The sequence below is a fragment of the Castanea sativa genome, chromosome 4 (genome assembly GCF_040712315.1).
Source record: "Castanea sativa cultivar Marrone di Chiusa Pesio chromosome 4, ASM4071231v1".
NCBI lineage: Eukaryota > Viridiplantae > Streptophyta > Magnoliopsida > Fagales > Fagaceae > Castanea > Castanea sativa.
Genome location: NC_134016.1, coordinates 33,319,094 through 33,343,189, shown reverse-complemented (window position 1 = coordinate 33,343,189; position 24,096 = coordinate 33,319,094). Strand labels below are relative to the sequence as shown.

General features: G+C 33.4%; 2 protein-coding genes across 2 annotated transcripts; one reads left to right on the top strand and one right to left on the bottom strand.

The window, feature by feature from the left end:
• The first annotated feature begins 12,435 nt into the window (after window positions 1-12,435).
• Window positions 12,436-16,402, top strand: LOC142631646 (phosphatidylinositol 4-kinase gamma 7-like). The gene is made up of 2 exons (XM_075805860.1): window positions 12,436-12,652; window positions 13,815-16,402. Exon 2 carries the CDS (start codon window positions 14,085-14,087, stop codon window positions 15,951-15,953), a length of 1,869 nt encoding a protein of 622 aa, XP_075661975.1. The 5' UTR covers window positions 12,436-12,652; window positions 13,815-14,084; the 3' UTR covers window positions 15,954-16,402.
• An 832-nt stretch (window positions 16,403-17,234) lies between these two features.
• On the bottom strand, window positions 17,235-23,372 carry LOC142630193 (uncharacterized). The gene is made up of 3 exons (XM_075804156.1): window positions 22,922-23,372; window positions 18,260-19,697; window positions 17,235-17,656 (listed from the first exon to the last, which is right to left on the bottom strand). Exons 1-3 carry the CDS (start codon window positions 23,276-23,278, stop codon window positions 17,409-17,411), a joined length of 2,043 nt encoding a protein of 680 aa, XP_075660271.1. The 5' UTR covers window positions 23,279-23,372; the 3' UTR covers window positions 17,235-17,408.
• Between the last annotated feature and the right edge of the window lie 724 nt (window positions 23,373-24,096).

Genomic DNA, 24,096 nt, shown 5'->3' with positions numbered 1-24,096 from the left:
TCATTAATCAGTTTCAATGAGATGTGATATATTGGGTGTATAATTCAGTGAATTCACTTTTTCTTAGTAAGAATCTTCTAGGAAAACATATAGCCTCTATGTTCCAACTACTAGAAAATAATCCATGACTTGACCGTGCAGTGCCCTAATCAAGAAGCAAACATGTACCCTCCTCAACCATAAATCAGTCTCGTTGAGATAAATATATTGGGTGTATAGAGTTTTATTTTTTTCTAAATGAGATTTTTCTTTGAAAAAGTTAGTGTCAATGTAAATTACATTTAGTTAGACAAACTGTAATATGAGATGATACTATGTATTTTTGGAGTCTACATTGCTGAATTGATGGTATTAATTAAGTCTTGTAAATTTCAGCATTAGCTTATGAAAGCAAAAGAAATATATGGTGTAATGGAAACATGTTTAACATCTTTCCACATAAAAGTGAATCTTAATGTGAAAGAGACATTATATATGTATGATACACCATATATCCTCTTATAAAAAAAGATTGAAACTTTAATTTTATTATATTTTTGCCGCTTAGAGTAAGTCAACACAGGTTATAATATCAAAGGTCTTTAATTTTGGGGTGGGGTTGATATAATGTCGCAATCCTATAAGACCCTCACCCTCGTGTGATTCAAAACTCTTCTAGATCTAATTAATTTCAGAAATTTCAATTGAAGTTCAAAACCAAAAGGGCCATCTTGATAAATTTTGGACCATTATAATTTATATTTACGTTCTGATAATTTGCATAATAAAAATTATTATTTGGTGTGAGCTATCGAATTGCTTTAATCTCCAGCTTTCTTTTAAGAAAAAATTTTATTTTCAGAACTGGTACCTTTTTCTTTTTTGTTGGCCGAGTTCAGATTTTTGCTTAATCTCCATTTGAAATGACCACAAGTCCACAAGTTGGATGGGCTGTAGCCCAGTAAGCCTGCCATAGGTTTTCAAGAGTCCAAATTAACAAAGAAACGAATATGTGAACTACTACCAAGCACCAACCCAAAACACAATAAAAATATTTCAGCAAAATAAAAATAAATTAAAAAAAAAAAGAAAAAGAAGAAGAAGAAATTTTAACACCTTGCTATCCTTAAACTAGCTAGCAGGCTTAACCCGCCCAAAATGTCTTTCAGAATTTAGAAATTTTGTCTTCCCCAAAAAATTTAAAGAGAACTCATTCCATTTGTGTATGGAATTTCTTTTTTGCTGAATAAAAAAGATTCTTAGGTCCTTATTCTTCTATTATAATTTATATGCCATCTTTTCTTAAATACCATGCAGCATGTTGATCTGCATGGCAAAAAAATACTAGCCAATCTATTATATTCACAATCAATGATTCAAACATCAAAATTCAATCTTAAAATGCTGCAATTTTAGATGAGTTTGGGGCATCCTTGTACTGGGAGGGGCCTCAGTATTTTGAGCCTCTAGGCCCTCTACAATGCACAGAGCCACGGGCTTGAAAGAGGTTCCGATCTCTAGTAGAAACTTCTAAAACTTTCCTTACAACATAAACTTTATTGATAGATATGAAAATTACATAAAATGTCAACATGTAATAAATTACAATGCATTTGTCCTAGATACAATTTTATATAAAAAATGTCTATTTAGTAGTGGTTTTCAAGTATTGTTATTTAAAATGATATGAAAATTATGGTTTAAAAAGTGTTGTGAAAATACGTGTTTAAAGTACTCATAATACAAAAAATGTGTTTAGTACTATGTTTTAAACAATATATTTTCAAAAGTGAAAACACATAATTGTGTGTTTGGAATATACATATATATATATATATATATATATATATTTTTTTTTTTTGACAAAAATTAGTACTTATCTTACAAACATTTACTATTATTTTAATTATTATTCAATTCTACATTATTACCGTTAGACTCTCTTCTTCCTAAACCCACTTTGCTCTCTACTTCCTCTTCTTCCAAATCATCTCTTCTCATACCATCAAATTTAATCTTCTCTGCTCATACCATCAAACTTCAACAGTCCAAACTCAAACCCAGCAACCAACATCAAATTTACACAGTTTCGTTTTTGTCTGACATCTAAGTTAAAAATAAAAAAAGATAATTACATGAAAAAACCTAATCCACATCCCATAAACTAAGTATGGGAGCTAAGTAATTTGGGGGGGGGGGGGGGGGGGGGGTATTAATCATTCATCCGCCTAACCTAAGCTGGTTGGTCTCCAACTGTACAATGGTCAATATAAACAAGTTCAAATATCTTATCATACGTACGATTGTTTACCCCCAAAAAAAAAAGTCTTATCATACAATCGCATTATAAAAAGTGGTAAAAATAGAAAGCTTACAAATAACTCAATGCATGTAATGTTGGCATAATTGAGAGTAATTACCAACAAGCTAATGCCTAGTACATACAGACACGTTAGTCACGAACCAAATAAATTTTTTTTTTTTTTTTTTGAGGTCATAGATAGAAAATATATTAATGAAAGAAGAAAAGCATTGTATGTAAAATATATTAATAAGTTAATGACATATTAAATATAAATAACTAATAAATAAAAATTTGTGATATATGCAAAATTGTATGAAAATGCACGGGTATATATATGAGTATACAAGTTCAAGATGTTGAATACTCTACATGATGGATGAACACATTTTATATGCAATCATGAAAATTCATATCAGAACTACTCAAATATGGATTTTAAGAATCTAATCTATTTCGCATGATTTCTTGTAAAGCATCCTCAATTTTATGCAAAATAAACATATGCATCTATTCTAGATGACATGTTGATGTCTTGATGATTTTCTAGATTAATTTTGAAAAATATTGAATTTCATTTTAACAGATGATTGAATATAATGTATTAAGAAATGATTATTTTATATATTTTCTTTAATTTATATTTTGTTAATATTTAATATATACTAGATTACTAGTTTAGATTATCATATATTAATTTAGTTTTAAATCTTAGTATATTTTTTATTATTTAATGGTGAATTTCTTTTAATCCATCCCCTCCTAATTTCATCATTGTTCATATGTACGCAAGTCTTCCTCTTTTATTTTTTCCCTCTTTTCTTTATTAACAGTCCGATTCTCACTTACTACTACTAAGGAAGAATTAACAACTCATTTCTTCACTGAGCTAGCTACAACAACATATCACATTAAATTCTTTTTAATTTGATAGTTGGAGGAGGCTTTTACTTCTTTGTTATAACTTGAAAATAATAGAAAAAGTACCACTTGAGCCTCTTTGCACATATCAAATTAATTTAGATAAGAAGTTATGAGAAGAAGAATAAAGTGTGGAACTACTAGATGGTATAAATTATTCAAAATTGTATACCCTAATTTATCCGAATAAGATAATATATTATATAGGGTTTTAACTATATTATATGCAACTACAAAGTTTTGATGATAAATAGTGAGATGCTCTTTTAAAACATGGGAAGATTCGAAATCAAACCTAATCGTCATCTACTGATATTAAACCCAATATTTAACACATCTAACTGTACTTGATCTCTTCCCTGCACCACCATTAATTTCCTCCACGAATAAGAATGAAAATGGTAGTCACTTTCTTGACTAATTTGCTCAACATGAAGAATAATAGCATGGAAAAAAGTCAGAAATGAAGAAAAAGGTAACAAAAAGACTAAATTGATCACTATAGAAAAAGCATAGGCGTGAAGTTGAAAGAAAGTAATACAAGAATCCTCGTATGATTAGAGCTGGCTGCCTAAAATTTGTATTATATTTTTTCCTTGAAGACTTCGTGATCTTGAGCTTAAGTCAGTTACGTTTTTGTTGGTTTTGTTGTAAAATATTTTTAATTGTAAATTATTTTTAGTAAAAATATTTTCAAATGTTTGACATTTTTAAGTACAAACGACCAAAATCGGTGCTTCCTAGGCACTAGCCACCATCAATGACTCCTTTACAAAAGATTTTATATGGTCCACGAAAAATATTTTCAAGTTTAACCAAATCTTACAAACAAGGTAAAATGCTAAACATGTTTTCCTAAAAAGATTTCATTGTGAAACAAACAGAACGTTAAACTTGACTATATTTAATGATGAATGATGTTCTCGTGAGCAAATCCTTTTTGTTAGACATATCAAGGTCAAGCCGGTTGTATAGATTCAATGTATTATCTTAGTTCAAGTCTTCAAGCCTATTGTATAGAAATCTTAACCTTACTTGTATGCATAATTAATTGATCCTTGACTTTATTATTGTAATCTTAGGGTTAGTCTAAGTTTAACCTGCAGTTAATCTTTTGTATATATTTAGAGGTTTATTTTATTACTAAGAGAATTATAATAAAGATTAGTCTTTTTGAGTTTTTTGCTTTGAAAGTGAATGGCTAAGGTCAAATTAGTGGTGGAGCCAAAAAGTTTTTTTGGGGTTTTGTACATCCCTCTAACTTTGACTATTTTCTAATCACACCCATACATTTTACTATTACTTTTATCAAAATCAATTGATTAGAATAATTTTTTCCTTGAAAACATTGTGACCTTGAGCTTAAGTCATTTAATTATGTTTGTTTCATTGTAAAATATTTTTAAACCTAAACTATTTTTAGGTGTTTGGCATTTTTAATTACAAACTACCAAAAATGGAGCCTCCTAGCCACCATCAGTGACTCCTTTTACAAAGGATCTTATGATCAATGAAAAACATTTTTAAGTAACCAAATTTTACAAACACGGTAAAATACTAAAAAAATTTCTTGGAAAAATTTCACAGCGAACACAAACGGAGCGTTAAACATGACTATTTTTAGTAACATTCACGTGAGCAAATCCTTTTTGTTAGACATATTGTATAGATTCAATATATTATCTTAGTGAGCAAATCCTTTTTGTTAGACATATTGTATAGATTCAATATATTATCTTAGTTCAAGACTTCGAGCCTATTGTGTAGAAATCTTAACCCTACTTGTATGTGTAATCCTTGCAGAGCTGGCTAAACAGTGAAAGCAAATGATGAAGTCGCTTAAGGTCCCAAGGAAATAAAAAATCCCTCCAAATTTTAATCAATAGGGTTATTCTTTTTCATTATAATAGTATTTATTAATCCCAATTATTAGTGAATGAATAAAATAACACTTTTTATCAAATGAAAAATAAGAAAAAGAGAGAGAAAGAGAGAAAAGCTATGTCCACAACATTTTTCACAATACTTTCACAATAAATCTTAAGTGGTAGGTTGTTACAGGTTATTATTGATGACAAAAAATTAATTTCATTGATGAGTTAAAATTAAAACCAGTAACAACTTATTACCTATGATTTGTTGTGAAAATATTGTGAATGTAGCACTTCTAAAAAAAAAAAAAAAAAACAGTACACAAAAATTCACAACATTTTTCATAAGTTGAGTTCGTAAACTTTATCTAAGTTCACCACTAACATCACTTTTATACTTACCACTATCGATATGTCACATCAACAAGTGTGAAAAGTTATCAAATTTTGTCCATAGATTTTGTAAAAAAAAATCTAGTTAATTAGTAGTAATTTTGTATATAAAATAAGATAATAGAGTTTAAGTAATATTAATTTTTAATAAAAAAAATTATTAGTTTTTATCTAAGACTATTACTTACATAATTTTTTTTAGTTACCACTATTAATATGTCACATCAATAGGTGTAATAAGTTGTCAAATTTTGTAAAAAAAAAAAAAAATCTAGTTAGTTAGTAGTAATTTTGCATATAAAACAAGATAATAGAGTTTAAGTAATATTAACTTTTAATTAAAAAAATAAATTTAAATATATAAAATGACTCAATTTCAGTTTTTGCCTGGTCCCTAAATACAATAAAACGCCACTGAATCCTTGACTTTATTATTGTAATCTTAGGGTTAGTTTAAGGTTAACCTACAGTTTATTTTCTGTATATATTTAGAGGTTTATTTTATTACTGAGAGAATAATAATAAAGGTCAATCTTTTTGAGTTTTTTGCTTTGAAAGTGAACTGCTAAGGTCAAATCAGTGATGTATCCAAAAAGTTCTTTTTTTGGGGGGGGGGGGCGGATTGTACATTTCTCTTACTTTGACTATTTTCTAATCACACCCATACATTTTACTATTGCTTTGATCAAAATCAATTGATTAGAATTGTTTGATCTCACTATTTTCATCCATCACACTAAGAATATTATCATTGGAATTCAATATCTTCTGAACTTCAAAACCTGCAGAGAAAATGAAAGTAGGGGTTAAAAATAAGAAGAAGAAGAAGAAAAGACAATGAAACTGGAGTGTAGGAAATGGGAAAATTGTTATTGTAAGTGCATAATTGCACCTGGACCCCAAAGACAACTACGGGCTCAGACCCAATGAGCCTTAAACAATCAAATTTGTAGAGTGTGGGCTTGAAATCTAGGTTAGAGGTACTGAGAACTTGATAACAGGCTAAAAGTTACAAACACATGTAAATAACAAATGATAATTGCAAATAGGCCTCCTCAGACATAAGCCGATGACTACTTCTATATTATTTCTCTTTCTTTCTTAAAAGTTACAATTCTTCTTTACTTTCTTTGTTTCTTGGACCCCCCATTTTCTTTGGCGTTCATCCCCCTTAAATACTTATTTTCCTGATGTTTTATCCACGTGTTGCTCCAACCCCCTCCCTCCTAGATATTTCTTTTCTTAGGGCCTTTGAATAGTGACCAGAAGTTTCAGTTCTACTGTTCAGAGGTCCCCATTAATGCGGCCAGGGAGGTAGGTGCAGAGTCTTTAATGTGGAGGTGGCAGCCTTTACTTTTGGTATTTTTCTAACACCGGTGTACCTCGAAGGTTCAGGGTTTCCCCCTTTTAACCAATAGTCTTTCCGGAATATTGCCTTGACCTTCATAGGGAAGCTTCGAGTTCTCCTGGGTCTATCCGAGGAGAAACTTACCCTCGGATGTGTCCTCGGACCCTCGGCGTATGTGCCGATTCGCAGTACTAACAAACTCTTAGCTCAAGAGCAGGTCGACCCTCCTTGCTACAGTCCAAAGACCCATATGCCCACTTGGGTCCTTTTACTCCCCACAGTTATCTTTCAAAAGTGATTAAAAAAACTAATAGGATTTTTTAAATTCTTTATAAAATAATTTATTATCCTTCATAAATATTTGTGTAATAACAAGCAAAATTTTTTTGGAACAATTAATTACCCAACAACATAATTTTACATAAACTATACTTGGTGTCTATTTAACTATTAAAAATATTTTCATTCATCAATGAAATTTTGATTTTAGAAAAAAAAAATCCTTAACTAAATAAAATATAATGAACATGTTATCATTTTATGGGTTTTCTTACATTAAAATAATACTTGATATAAACATGAATGGCTATATATATATATACACATGCTTGAGTGCATATACATATATATGCATATAAATTTTGTCATATGAGTTTAAATCTTGACTTTATTATTAAATGTATATGCGCCGAGTAATTTTAGGATTACAATTTTTTGTGTCATAACTTTTTCTATCATTTTTATATGAATTCACAACTTTTTTTTTTATCACTCACAATCTGCCATATCACAATTGTAGCAAAATTGTGGTACAAGAAGTTGTGGTTCTAGAATTTTCCGTATGCACTTTAATTTACCATGCAATAAAACATGGTTTATGTAAATTATTCATAGTCTCTGCTCTATAACAATAGATATGAAAATCAAATACGAATTTGAGAGTTTTACGGCCTATTTGGATTAAGGGAAGGGGAGGGGGAGTGGAGGGGAGTAGAGTAAAGTAGAGTTTGTTGAAAATAAGTTAATTTTGAGAAAATTCTAATCTACTCTACTCTACTCTACTCCTCCTACTTCCCTCTAAACCCAAACGGAATATGATAGGAAATGTAAAAGGAGAAAAAAGAAATAAATAAAGAGTTTGTGAATGACCTATGGAAGGAATGTAATGAAAATAGCCTCACCATAGCAAATTTCCCTCTTTGTAGCAGGGAGAGAAAACACGGTTTGAATGATGGAATCATGGAACCTTGAATAATAATGATGCATTCACGCAGTAGCACATGGTTACACTTAGCGTAAATGATTTCAAAAGCCAAAGTTGGAGCAAAATAGCAAATGATGTTTGTTTGGAACTGAAGGGGGTATAGTATTGCACAAGCACATGGTTTACTGGTTGTTATGTCGGTATAATGGTAGGTATTCCCTAGCAAATGATATCAAAAGCACCGAAGTTGGAGCAAATGATGTTTGTTTGGAACTTTAGGGTTAGGTATATATTCACTAGCAAAAGAAAAGATATCTAAGAAACCAAACTGGACCAAATTAATGATATGTCTTGGAACTTAAGGTAGGTTATGAACTGAAGTAAAACTTATTTGGTTCGGTTGGCCAACTGAGAACTGTGTGCTTACCTTAACCTTCAGATTCAGCATGTACTGCATTGGTGGTGATGATCAGATTGTTCATATTTATCATCGAAGGTTAGCACAAATTACGTGAGATCTATGAAGTTGTTTATAACGCTAGAAGCATTGTAACACATCGTTGAATGAAAGCATTTTCCCATAGAAGCCTAGATAATTATAGGTGTACAATGTACTATTAATGTAAATCTTACAATATAAACTAAGAATTTTTCTTTGATTGAATCCTCATTTTTGACAGATTTTTCAATTTTCTTCTTGTCTTTTGTATTTTAATTTCTTCTCAACCTCTCAACACTCACTGCCCAAAATAGAAATCCCATCACTTCCCTACCAACAAAAAATCTCAAAACTCTCCAAGACTTCAACCAACAAACCTAACTTCTTGATACTTTTGAGACAAAAATGCAAATTCGCTGTACAATTCATGTCTTTCCCAAAATTTTAAATATGACCAAACTAAAGAAGTTTCCTAAGCTTGCATCTACAAATAGAAGAAAAAAAAGCACATCATATTAGATAGGTCTGTTTGTGTTTGGACTCATTGTATTTTACTAGCAGGTTTGTAGTCTTATTAGTTATTATTATTGTTAAATATTAGTATTGATACACCATGTTGAATATGCTAGTATGGATGTGGAAGCGAAAGCATAAAGTATAGAACATGTACAATAACACACGAGGGTTACGTGATTCAGCCTAACGATCTACATTCACTGAGTAAACCCTAAAGGGCTACATCAATAATATATTAGAGTGTAGTACAAATCCTATGTTACAATAAACCATAACATGTGTATATATAGTAGATTAAACCCTAGACTAATAGATTTCTTGTACAAGTAGGAGACTTGGCTTGCATACAAAATAGAATTAGGCTTGGGCTTATACTAATGGGCTAATATGTCTCTAACACCCCCTCTCAAATTCAAGATAGAAGTATGATGAAATCTTGAGATTTGATAAGGTTGAAAAGATCCCTTGAATGAAATTTGGCTCTGTGACGGTAGTTTGAGGAAGGCAATGGTCTTGCAGTGTTGATGCGACTTCTATCGGTGGCATGACTATACCAAAGAGATTTGACGGCAGTAGTGAGAAGCCAAAGAAGATGAACGCAGCGAAAAAACACCGAGAAAGACAAAGATTGCTCTTAATACACCATAAGGACAGCAAACCATGGCCATAGAAAGGTGGCTCTGATACCATGTTAAATATTAGCATTGATACACTATGTTAAATATGCTAGTATGGATGCGGAAGCGAAAACATAAAGTATAGAACACAGTAACATACAAGGGTTACGTGGTTCAGCCTAACGGCTTGCATCCACGAATGAAATCCTAAAGGTTTACATCAATAATATATTAGAGTGTAGTATAAATCATGTGTTACAATGAACCATAACATATGTATATATAGTAGACTAAACCCTAGACTAATAAACTTCTAGTACAAGTAAGAGATTTGGCTTGCACACAAAATAGAATTAGGCTTGAGCTTATACTAATGGGCTAATATATCTCTAACAATTATTATTATTATTTTTGATAAATCTTATTAGTTATTATTGTACATTACTCATATTATGTGCGTATATAAATAGGCCTCTCTTGTAAAAAAAATTCGTATAGTTCAATATAGAATACAATTTTATCAACAAGAAATATATATATATATATATATATATATAAAATACAATTATTCTTCCACCTTTTTTGCAAATACTATTCTCAAAATTAATTTTTCTCACAAACTTCATCTTAGTAAATTAAAAAAAAAAAGGGAAAGTCATGAAATATATTGAAATTGGCAAATTGTCAATTGGCTTCCACTTCCAGTACGATATATTGAACCTATCTAAAAGTGGTTCGACCTTCCTCCTCTACCCTATCTAAAAGTGTATAGAAATATGTTGAAACCAAATTGAAAAAAATAAAATAAAATAAACAAACAAATAAAAAAAGGAGTAAAAGACGAAACAAAATCAAGTTCATTTTTCAAAAGAAAAAAAAAGAGATATTAAATTACAAATTATACTTTTTTAATTATAAATTGAAAATTACACTTAAAGTGAGGTAATCTCCCCAAGTTCCAAAATTTTGAATCACTTTTACAACATTAAAGATCATTGGGAAAAAAAGCCCTTCTGTTTTTGCCTGGTGCTAATGTATATTTGTTAAATGCAACCTAAGCCTGTTATATGTGCTTATTGGTCCATGCCACATCAATTTAAGTATCATGTACTTAAATAACTTTAAAAAAAATTTAAAAATTAAAATAAATCCCAAAATAAAATATTGTCTTTTATTTTCAACATTTTCTAGAATGAACAATTTTGGGATTGAATGAACCCCAACCGGTTGTTCTTCTCTAAATCTTTTCCGCATTTCATAACTTCCCAGTCTCATTAACACGTTGTTTGGGAATTTAAGTTTCAGCAGCACAATCTAAAGGTATATTACTCTTTCGTTGTGTTTGGCATTGGCTGAAAAATGCAACTTTTTTTATTATTTAGCTTATTTTTACTATAATTTATGGGTCTCATTGCATTTTTTGATACTATTCATAGGTTCTAATGTATTTTTAAGCTAGCTTTTAGTTTTATTTACAATACTTTTAGCAAAAAGTCTTTAATTTCAACTAAATAAGGTATTTCTAAGCGTACTCTAAGAGTGAGATTTGACAAAGAAACATATGAGCGTAAGATCTAAGAGAGATGAGCAAAAGAAAAAAAAAAGTAAAGTGGAAAGAAAAAAAGAAAAGAGAAAAAAAAAAAAAATATAAAGTGTTAAATAACTTTTTTATTGACTCTTACAAAATGCATGTAGTTTCAATGCTGTTGTTTTGAGATAATGCTGCACCTAACGACCATTTTCATTAATAGATATGGACAAAATTATTTTCCCAAATAGGAGTAAATTAGAATGTTGAAATTTTTGGCGTTAAAATCAAAATTACCCTAAAGATTAAGGGTGTAATTTGTAATTTAATTTTTTTAAAGGACCAAGTTCAAATTACACCCTTAAAATTTAAGGGTCTGTTTGGTTGGTTAGTTTGAGTAATGTTGTTTGATTGTTTTTTATATACGTGTGGGTGAAAAAGTATGTTGAAATGTGTGTAAGGTTGTTTAAAATGTGTTAGAACTTACTTGCCAAACACCCTCTAAGTAATTTAAGTTTTGCTCCTTCTAAAGTTTTAAAATTTTGATCTGCATCCCTAACATTAGATAATATTTGGATTTACTTCATTTTTGGCAATGAACTTTGCCTAATTATTCGCTAAATTCAAAATGGATCAAAACAAACCCAAACATAAAGCATGCAAAATCAAAACTATTTCAAACATAAAGGGGGCAAAATCTAACAAGTATAAACGTAAAGAGTTCAAAAATAAAAACAAATATAGCCGTAGAGGGTGTTGATGGGATGTTAATTTGATACGTAACGAAAAGTTAATGCTTTGACGCGAAGGAACAAATCCAAATGATATATCACATTAAAGGAACAAATCCAAATGATATCTCACATTAAAGGAGTAAATCAAAATTTTGAAACTTTGTGTGATAAAATGAAATAGTTGTTACACACATTTACACACTCGAAGATTGTAAGTTGCTATTGCTAACTTGCAAATCATGATTTTAAGGATTCGTTTAGGATTCGCTTATTTTGCTGAAACTAAAAATATTTTGCTAAAAGCACCATAAAGAAAGAAAAAAAAGTTAGTTAAAACTAATAATTTTACCAAACAGGCACTAAATCACGTTTTTAATGTAATTTTCGTGCGTGTAACAAGTAGTTTGTAATAAACACGGTATAAATCAAAATTATTATTAAAAAAAGAAGATGGGGAAATTATTGAAATATGTTCTGTAAATCATTATGAGTCCAAATCAAAAGCAGTCAACCTCAGGTCTTTCTAGTAATTTCAAAGAAGGAGCCATCGTATATATAATCGCTAACCATGGTTACTCATTTTGTACGTAAAGAGGTTAAGAGAGAGAGAGAGAGAGAGAGAGAGGGGTTTTGGGCTTGGAGAGAAGAGGCAGCAGAGTTATTACGAAAACAAAGTTTGATGATGGATTCATCATAGCCGTTGAATCTCCTTTTCAACTCCAAGCCTAGCCGTTCATTTGTTTGACTTTCTTCTCCTCCTCCCTCCTACGGCGGTGATCTCTCTGAGACTCTGATCTTCGGTGAGCTTTTCCTTCTTCTTCTTCTTCTTCTTCTTCTTCTTCAATCGAAGTTCTCAAAAATCAATATTTTCGAATTTTGAATCTTGATTTGTGTAAAAAAAAAAGCCTCTGTTTCTGAAATTTGAACCGCATTATCTCTTTTTTCTGCATTGCTTAATGCTCTGTTTGGTTAGTGAGAAAGTGCGGGAAAAAGAAGACGGCGAAACTTGTAAACAAGCTTTCTAAATGTATGGAAAAAGAAAAAGAAAAAGCAATTTAACTCAAGTGAATTAAGCTGGCTTCTTTTATTTTTCCAAGATTTAAGGTTTAAAGCGGCATCACTATGTGATTCCTGGAATTCTTTTTCCATTTTCTCAGCAACCAAACAGACTGAGAAAGAAATTAATAGCAAAAAAAAAAGAAGTTAGGTTATGTGAGCACTTCTGTTTTCTTCAATCTTTACTTCTTTCTTTTTTCGGTTTAATTTGAATTTGTAACTGGCAGATTAAGAATTGCATTAATTTTCCTTAAAAAAGAAGAAGAAAGAATCGCATTTGTTATTTTATTTCAGCTTCACTTTATTCATATGTAATTGCTATTTTTAGAGGATGTGTCTGTGTGAGAGTTTGAAATTTCTAGAAATTAGAGTAGTTCTAATGAATTGAGGTAGCGTTAAAATTGTAAAATGATTAAAACTTACCATAATCGCTAGGAAGCACGGACACGGGTTCGGGTACGACATGGGGATACAAGAAATTTCTAATAAATTATAACATCACTCAGAGTCAGTGGGTATGACACTGGTACAAATGGGTATGGCATGTTATATGAAGTGTTCGTGCTTCCTAGCATTGATATGTTTCTTTACTTGAAGGTTCAAATGATATTGAGAGTGTTTCTTTTTTGGAATTTCTATTTTATATGTTTCTCTTTAATTTGGTTTTGAAAAAGTTACAGCTATATTGAAATCTAATTTTTGTCATTTTCTTGAAATTGATGAATAATTTGTGTTGCGGAGGAGTTATATAAACTTATAATATATCTATTAATATAATTTTAATTAGAAGTAGCTGCTTCATAATTATTTATTAAAAAAAGAAAGGAAAAAGAGAGTAGCTGCTTCATTATTCATCATGTGATGGTGCCTTCTGTCCCTACCCTAATGTATTTTATTCTTTTTCAGATTTTGGTTCTTCTGAATGATTCGGCAGTGTTAGATGGGGTCCCCAATGTAGCGACACGGCTACATTTCTCCTCTTGTTTACCATGTAAGCAGATTTTGGGGGGGAAATTTGCATAATGCTAGGTTAGTTGATGATTGTTTGACTGCCACGTTTCTCTTCCATTCGTCGGTGTCAAGGATTGAGTTGGGCATCTGCTTGAGAGAGGAGAGTTTGTATGCTGCCGTCACATTTTATAACCAAGCTTGTGAGTTACGGGACTTCTTCATCCCATGTCTCATAAGTTGGATGGTCTTGTTCATACTCAGATGGCTGTTGCAGTTTCTAGTGGCTCAAGCAATTGTGAGTGCTATGGGAACGTTAGAGGAACACCTGCTAGGAGGAGAAGGCGTGTCTTTGTGCAGACTGAGACTGGCTGTGTCTTGGGAATGGATCTGGATAGGAGTGACAATGCCCATACGGTGAAAAGAAGATTGCAGCTTGCCCTCAATGTTCCTACCGATGAGAGATCTTTGACATTTGGGGATGTCATTTTAAAGAATGACCTCAGTGCCATTCAGCATGATTCCCAACTTCTTCTAACTAAGAATGTCATGCACAGAAGCTTATCAACTCCGTGTCTCTCACCAACTGGAAGAAATCTCCAACAGCGAGATCAGAGTGGTCCTATTGAGATATTAGGGTGTTCAAGTCACTGTGACAGAACTAAGGAACTGATTAAGGTCATTGCGAAAGCGATCAAGAATGGTGTTGATCCAATCCCTGTTCATGGTGGGCTTGGTGGTGCTTATTATTTTAGAAATAGCAGAGGTGAGAGTGTTGCCATTGTTAAGCCTACGGATGAGGAGCCTTTTGCACCAAACAACCCAAAGGGATTTGTAGGAAAAGCTCTTGGGCAACCTGGCCTGAAACCTTCAGTGCGGGTTGGGGAAACAGGATTTCGAGAAGTTGCAGCCTACCTTTTGGATTATGATCAATTTGCCAACGTACCTCCAACTGTTCTTGTAAAGGTTACACACTCAATCTTTAATGTGAATGATGATGTGAATGTAAACAACTTTCAGAGTAGGAAAAATGTTAGCAAGATTGCATCTCTCCAGCAATTCATTCCTCACGATTTTGATGCCAGTGACCATGGACCCTCAAGCTTTCCTGTTGCCACTGTACATAGAATAGGGATATTAGATATTAGGATCTTTAACACTGATAGGCATGCGGGAAATCTTTTGGTTCAAAAGCTTAATAAGGTTGGGGGGTTGTGTCAGATGGAACTCATTCCAATTGATCATGGCCTTTGCTTGCCAGAGAGCTTGGAGGACCCATATTTTGAGTGGATTCATTGGCCTCAAGCATCTATTCCTTTCTCTGAGGACGAGCTAGAGTATATTAAGAATCTTGATCCAGTTCGTGATTCTGACATGCTATGGAAAGAGCTGCCCATGATTCGGGAGGCTTGCCTGCGGGTCCTGGTTCTCTGCACAATATTCCTTAAGGAAGCAGCATCTTTTGGACTCTGTCTTTCTGAGATTGGTGAGATGATGAGCAGGGAGTTCAGCCGGCAGGAGGAGCAGCCAAGTGAGCTTGAGGTTGTATGCATTGAGGCAAAGAGGATGATAGCAAACAGTGATATGTCAGTCTTTGAGGCCAAAGGTGGAGAAGATTACATGTTTGATATAGATAGTGAGGATCTAGAGGGTGACCTTTTCCCACAAATGGCAATGGATTTCTTGAACAAAGGTTTATTCTGTTCAGGGTCCAAAGGTGCAAGTGGTCATTACCCGCACTCTAAGCTAGATGAGAATTTTGGAGAGATTGAAGTAGATGTCACTGACTGGCCAAACCAGGATTTGTTTCAAATTACTCCGAAGTCTTCCAAGTCTCCGAAAAAAACTGACTTGGTTGGTGGAAGAAGCCATCGACTCCAAAGTGGAATGGGTACTGTGTCTGGAATCAGAAGAAGTGCAAATGAGCAGCTGCCCTACACAACAAGCTTTGTGAAGCTTGCTGATATGAGCAAAGAGGAGTGGATTCTTTTTCTTGAGAAGTTCAAGGAACTTCTTTACCCTGCCTTTGCAAACCACAGGTCCAGCTCCACTGGGCAGATACAGAGACAGAGGCTTGGGACTTCATGTCAGTTTTGAGGCAGATTGACTACCTGTTAATGTAACATACAAATCTTCCAAGAAGAATAAAGCTCTTTAGGTATAGTGGGTGATGGGGATTTGTAAGTTCCACAATATTACTTCCTCTAAGAAATATTCTATAGTTAGTAAGTAGCCTGAGCTGTAGATATTCTTAGTCACAGAGGTTTCATTTACGTCGGTAATTAGCCTAGTGAAGAAAATGAGATAGACTACATCAATTACTTTCTTTTGTTTCAAGTATATTGTTGTTTTCCCATATCTTCTCCATGTGGACTATCTGGAGTTCTGGAGAAATAGTATGTTTTGGTGGTGAGGAAAAAGAGCTGTAAAAGGAGAAAAGGAAAGAAGAGCAGTGTGTACATTTTGTTTTCAATAGAGTCACGAAATTTAACGCTAGACTAGTCCGTTTGGCATGATTGATTTTACCAACTTATTTTACTATTTAATTTATTTTTGCTATTATTCAGCTTATTTTTGTTACTATTCATGGTCTTATTGCACTTTTTGGTACTATTCATGAGTTTTATTATACTATTTTAGTTAATTTTTACTTTTATTCACAGTATTTTTTTTTTAAAATTTTAATTTCAGTAAAATAAACGAATTTCAAGTAGTCCTAACTAATCTTGTTTTTTGCGGGTGCTTTGATTTTGTCAATGGTTCTTGGAGTTACTGACTTCTTCTCCCATGAGTCTGTGATGAAAGATGGAATGAAAGATGGGTTCGTAGACTTTACCGGGAAAGACAAAAAAAAAAAAAAAAAAAGTTTATTTATATATAACATTAATTAATTATATTTTATTTATATTATGTTGAACTTTCAATAGAGATGTCAAACACAGTCATATCTACATAATGTAAATTTTCAGATTCCTTTGGAACCACGTTTAGCTGCTTTATGTAAAATTCATTGTGATTAATTTGAAACTTCTTCAGTTTGTCACCAGTTGCAAGCTATTCTAAAACAAGAAATTCCATGCAATTGCTGGCATTTCAATGTAGTATTTCAAAGCCTCAATTCTTTTATGAAGTGAAAGCTAGAAAATTGTATTGATGTAAAACTATAAGAGAAGTTACAATTCTTATCAGATCCTATACATGTCCATGTAAAACTATAAGAGAAATGTTTGGAAAGCAGTCTGTTGTGCATGTGCTTCTTCGAGAAGATAATCTTGGCCCCCATATGCTAAATAATTGATAAACAAAACGAACAAAAGAGACAAAAAAAAGACCAATTCAAGAACAAGATTTAAAAACATGTGGTTACGAAAGCTGTCGAGTTCAATTCATATACCTGCTCCAATTTATTTTAGAATTTTAAATAAATAATTCAATGTTCCTATTACATGAGTGGGAAGGAGCTCTATTAACAACTTGAGAAGCGCCTTTAAAAATAAATAATAATAAAAATATTTTTAAAAAAAGGTTTTGAACATCTCAGCAGCAGACATTTCAACTAGATTTTACACAACCTACTTTCTCAAACATAATGGATTCTACAACATCTTTTACAAATGTACAAAAGCATTCTCGGCAAGAATTAGGCATTAAAGTGGACTTGTGGAGCTGCTGCATATGTTCCATGTGGCTGCACACTGATCTTGGGAAGAAGTGAACCCCAGACTTACGGTGCTCTAAACCGCATGCAGCCAAGATGGTATGTGTGGCAAGCCTTGCAATTTCTTTGAATGCATCAACTCCTGCAAAAGCAAACAATTTCATTGTATTCGATTCACATGTCCTTTTTCTAATAACAAAAAAGCGGTTCCAATCCGATGAAACTGACATCATACAAACAGGCAAGTACAGAAAGGCCATAATGGTTTTTAAAATTTACAAGCAGAATCTGGAAAGGTAACAAAACAATTTCCAACAAGCTAAAAAGTAAAATTTTATTTATTCAGTTGTTTGATTACCCCCCAATTTCTTTCATACTTAAGGTTGGGGGCACTACATTGGCCAGGGGGTCAATGCTGAAGGGGTAGGTCAGTTGTTTAATTATGATAAAGCATGCCAAATTCAGCACATTCCATGCCAAAGAGATGGCAATATGCTTCAAGAAGAATCTTGACTCAGTTTGGCAAGGACCACACTTCATCAGTTATAAAATATCTGGATGCATTAAAATGAAACCCACACCGTGCATTTAGTACCTAGCAGTGTCCTCAGATAAGATACAACAGACTTAAATTACTCTAAGTAACCTCAATCACCTACTGACTCTACCCATTAATAAAATATAACATATACAGTAAATAATTAAATATATATAGATAGAAGAATATATTCAAAGATAATCATACCTAATTTCTTGTCTCTACTTAGAATCTTCATGTTCAGCTTGACAAGAGATTGGATCTCACATTTGGCATCATTGTCTTTTCTATCATTGCTTTGGGTACAATCCTTTCCTAATCTAACTCTTTCCTTAGGAACATCTGCCTTACCAGGAGAAGATGTACTGAGCTCTAGTTTGGCATAAAATGGATCAGAAGCCCCTGACATCGATCCAACCACATCCATCAAAGAAGAAGATCCATTTTGCTCATCAGGGACATTTGATGAGGCTCCATTAATATTTTTCTGTAACAGTCTTGATCCATTTTGACAACAAACATCACCTTTAATACTAGACCATTCATACCTAGAGAAAGAAGACTTAAAAGATCCTGGTCGATGAGTAGTTTTGAGACCCTCACTAGATTCTACAGTCTCATTAGTAGTAACACTACTCTGCTTTTGCTTTTCCAACTTGGGAAATTGACACTTTCCTTTTTCTTTTTCAATAGAACAATATTTATTTTCCTTCTCCTTTGTAGTTCTTCCTAGATCCTTAGCTCCAAATTGTGGTTGTTTAAATAATTGGAAACTTGAACTTATACTAGTAGCATCTTTTGAGGCTCTTCCGGTGCTAGAAGGAAGTTTTGTGACCTGATCAATAGACCTTGTCCTTTCACGAGCAAGTTCCATTGACTTTGCCCTAATCATCATTTTCCATGCTTTGTCAATATCATCTGAGCCTCTGTTGTCCCCAGAACTTTGAGCAGAACCATCCTCAGTTGTCAATTGCTGACTACTTGTCGAAGACGACAAATGTTGTTGACCTGATCTGTCATGCAATACTGCACTAGTCTTCTGTTTTTGACAACTTCCATTGCCAGATTTAAGTGAACTGGAGGAAAAGCTCAATGACCCATTACGAAAGGCATTCCAATTTTGACGAAGTGCCCGTACACGACTGTGGACATTTCGACGACGTTGCAATGTTCTTGGACCTGATTGAGTTGCTCTATCAGCAACATTCTGAAATTTTCTTGTCGCAGGCCCGTTTGCTCCCTGTGCAACATTGTTTCCACTATCAGGGGCGACAGAAGGTGACAGCTGATTTGTATTTGAAAAGATTATTGTAGCTGTTCTGTTGACTGTACGGCTATTTGAGTCTTGTACCATATCAAAGATGGTAACGTGTTCCTCAGCTGTTGGCAATACAGTTTCATTGTCACTATCATCATCCATTTCCCTAACAATATGTTCATTTCTACAGACAGTGCAGTCATGACAAAACCAATCTCCCTCAGGTACAGTGAAACCCAGGCCAACACAGTATGTATGAGAAGCTGAATCACAAAGATCACAAAGTAAGAGAAGACTATCATCTGTCGTTTGATGGCACACATTACATTGAATTTGTGAATAAGGATCAGGAGGCCCAGATGTTGAGTTTCCATAAGGAGTGAAAACCTGCAAAAGATGCATAAGTTGGTCTATTAGATTCGAGTGCAGATAAGTTTTATATCCAAGTAAAAATTGGCAAAAAAAAAAAAAACAAAGGAGCTAATCCTCCAATTTTGCCACACACAACAATAAGTCAGCACACCCTCACTCAAGATCAAAGAAAGCAATGGGCTCATATGTGATAGTCTTTAATAGTTATTTTTGGCTTGAGATTATAGGTACGGCCCAATTAGATTCCAATAAGCACACAACAATATGAAGTTTTAGAAGTATGATACAATTAATACATTTGATATAGTTATTTGGTAATTTTTGTGATGTGCTGTTCTTACATTTTTCTATTTAAGAATACACATGCGTTCTGAAATCAAAATTGCTATGTAGGTGGCTTTTCTTTGGTCAATTAATTGACCGAGTCCTATTAGAACCCTTGTTTTTGATTTTCTCTTAATCAGTATACCCTAGCCGACTTTTGGTTTTACTCTAAAACTCTAAGAGCCAGCAGACTATTGCATCATCTAATAAAAGGTTGTTTTGGCTATGTCAATTAAGTAGTGCCGCAACATAGAGCTAAGCTGTGGCATTGATTCTTAGAGAAATTCCAAGTTTCTTTTATCACATGTTTTTGGTAAGAGAGCTTTAGGGTGTATTTGGGGCTTCAGTTTTGTGGGAGTGCCTTTGTGATGTAAGACAGAATTTCTTGACGCTACCTTTGTAATATCCTTATTTTGTTAGTGAAACTTTCTCCTTGACGCCACCCATGGATGTAGGCCTAAGGCCGAATCTCGTAAATCTTTGTGTTCCCTTTGTAATTGTCTTTTCTATTTTTTATTTCTATTTTGCATAATCCCATTATTATTTAATTACACACACAACAAATAGGTGTCAAAGCTTCTGCCATCTCAACCAAAATTAATAGAATTTTTGCTAATTCTCTAAATAAAATAAAATAAAGTAAAAAAAGAACCAATAACTGAGGTTGGACAAATGCTAACCCTAGATGGTTCAAGTGTATATGATGAAGACAAACCTGAACTAATTGGGTTGTGAGAATCTTAACACAAAATGCACATGCACATGCGTAGACACACTGAGAGAGAGAGAGAGAGAGAGAGAGAGAGAGAGAGAGAGTATTCTGTGTTGATTTCTCAAGTCCACTTCATTAGGATTTCTCTTCCACAAACATACCCTAGGGACATGGGGTAAGTTTTATTTTTTATTTTTTTTAAAGTCCCAATTACAATCAATTAGAGCACATCTTCTTTACTTTTCTTAGTTTTTTAAATTGTCTTTTGGCATAATCAATATAGAGATTAATAGTAATGTCAAACCAACATAATCACAATCTTTGCAGTAGATTAAAAACTGCTGAATTTCACCTATGAGGTTGTAATGTAAAAGTTACGTTGTTGGTTTTGTTATCTCACTACAAATTAATAAAAGCGATGAGATGCAATTATTCCTATTAAGAGTGAAAATCCCAAGTTGATTAGGGAGATTTGATAGTTCCAATAAATAAAATGGTAGATAGCCTTTGTTTTGTATGTGATTGTTAAAAGACACAGTTTTGTATGGTGTGTTAGTGTGCCATTGGGGTATTGGGGTTTTAGGTTTAAGAGTCGTAAGTTTGTGATTTTTACTAACGAAACCATTTAGGTGTCTATTTGGCAACAACTTATTTAGTTGAATCTGAAACATTTTTGCTGAAAGTACTGTAGATAAAGGTAAAAGTTAGCTGAAATAGTAAAGTGGGATGAATAGTATCAAAAAGTGTAGTGGGACCCATGAACAGTAGCAAAAAAAGCTAAATAGTAAAATAAGTTGGCAAAAATAATCTATGCCAAACGCACACTAAATTTTGTGTTTAGTGCGTAATATCTTATTCTTTTTTACAACTTGATAGCAAAGCTAGGTTGATTAGGATTAGAAGTAGGGTTGGAAGAAGACCTTAAATATAACAAGCACAACGTTCAAGAATGAACCCTTTCATGGAGAAGATAATTTTGTTCCTTAAGAGTGAAACACTATTAAAGATATCTTGGGGTAACAAGGACTGATAAGGATGCAGTTTGGAGGGCTAAAGGAGCTAGCCTTTCTATCTGATTATGATTCAAAAAAGCTTGGATGAAAACAATGAATAATATATGTTTGAGTAAGTATGATAATATTATGATGATTCAAGAAAGCCTTGTATCATCTGTAGATGGATGAAGGTACCAATATTATGTATCATCTGAATGCTTTTAATAAACAGAATACTCAATTGTTGAGTATGGAGAACAAGATTTAGGAGGATCAAGCTCGAATGCTTTTAACCTCACTGCTTCCTTCATAATATACCTTGGAGATAATAATGTTGGTTAGCAAAGAGACACTCAAGAACGCAACAGTTCTTTTAATTACGAAGCCAAAAAATAATTTGAAATTTCAGACATTTTTAGTGAAATCAAAATCTAAGTTGAGGAAGGAATATGTATCATGTAAAAACTTTTGAGAGAAGTCAAGATTGAAATTTCGACCGAGGAAAGATATTAATATGTGGAAAGCCATTACTATCATAAGTTAGAGCATATAAAGCATTTAGTGGAGGAAGTTGAGAGCTGAATTACAAAATTTCAAGTCACAATTCTATGGATGCGGTGATTGTTGCAATAGATAATGGTAGTTATATTAATTTAGTAAAGGGATAGATCCAATTATATTCTATCGATTTTGAAGTCTACCTAATCCTTTCATTTGTTACGAGCTTGTGATTGTGATAAGGTAGCTATTATGTTAACTAGCAATGTGGAAAGTAAATTTGTGGGAAAAATTACCGTAAAACTATGATTTTTGATAAAGTAGTTTAGAGTGATCAGTTTTAGTCCCTTATATGAATTGGCCAAACTAAAAAACTGACACATCAAGCACTAAAATCAATCACTTGTAGGCACTAAAATTGATATCTTAAAAGTTTTTCTGGACTAAAAGCGATCACGGGTAAAAGCCTAAAGTTCAGGGACCAATGTGCTTTATCCAAGCTTATTTTTTCGTTTTGGAATCTTACATTAAACAATAACAAGGTGAAACAGTTCCTATTAGGAGATTGTAATAATTGAAAGAAAAAAAAAACTGTCTTTTGTGTGACTTAGTGTGAGTACACAATTGGGTTTTGTGTAGTTTGCACAAACAATGAATGGGTTTCAAAAATCAAAAGGCATAAACAAAAAGAAAGAGAAAAGTGGGCAGACCTGGTCACGAACTGGGACCTTGACAACGCGTTGGACAGCGTCCTTGAAGAGCCTATGAATGGTACTGAACCTGCGCTTGCATATGGGGCAGCGGGACTCGACCTTGGACCACTCCATGATGCAGAGGAAGCAGAAGTAATGGTCGCAGCAATCGATTTTGCCTCTGATCGATTCTCCACCGTCGGATAAGCAGATCATACACGGTGAAGCTGAATTGGCCGTCCATTGTTCTTGCTCTTCTTGGTGGTGATGATTATTGGGTTCGTCGTCGACGTCTTCGATTTTCGATTTCGAGGTTGAGGTTGAGGTGGGGGATAGGGTTTTGCGGCGCTTGTTTGGGGACTCAGTCGCCGCCATTGGAGACGGAGTTGCTGAGCCTCGCCACTCGGTCTGGGTTACAAATTTATTGTGGGTACTGAAAAACTTGGAGTCGGTAACAACATCCTATTTGTTATCAACTTGGAAATTACGTTAAAAGACCTATGAAATTACTCCTTTTATTTTTTTTTTCTTTTTTTAAAAAGAAAATTACTTAGCTCCTAAGAGCATCTACAGCAGTGGAGGTAAAAATTTAACAATTTAGTTTTACCAAAAGTTACTTTATCTATTTTACTTATACACATGCTACAACAGTGAATCTACTTTAGCTTTCAACACAATAAAATAATATAAACATCACAATAAAATGATATATCTACCACAATAAAATAATCCACCTCACTACAATAAAAACACCACAAACCGATCCACCACCACAGCAACAACCGCCCACAACCACCCATCAACAACTAGCAAGCCAAGAAATCCAGCCACAACCACGAAATCCAACCCAGAGAAACCCACAAGAAACCCAATGAAACCCAAAGAAACCCATGAAGACGGAGCTAGTGGAGCTTGGATCGAAGATGAAGCTTTGGTCGACAATGGAGCTTGGATCGCCCGATTTCGCCGCCAACGGCGTGGCTTGGTCCTTCTCGATCGAAACGGAATGTGTGCAAAGCGAAACAGAGTGCTTCGATTTGAGGCGGGTTGAGAAGTGAGAGAGGAAAAGTGGGGAGAGAGGGATCTGTGGCGGCTGGGCTTGTGTAGATCGGCGATGGGTCTGTGGAGGAAGAAAGAAGGGTCTGTGGAGGAAGAAAGAAGAGATGGAGAGGCAGTAAAAAGAGAGAGACGGG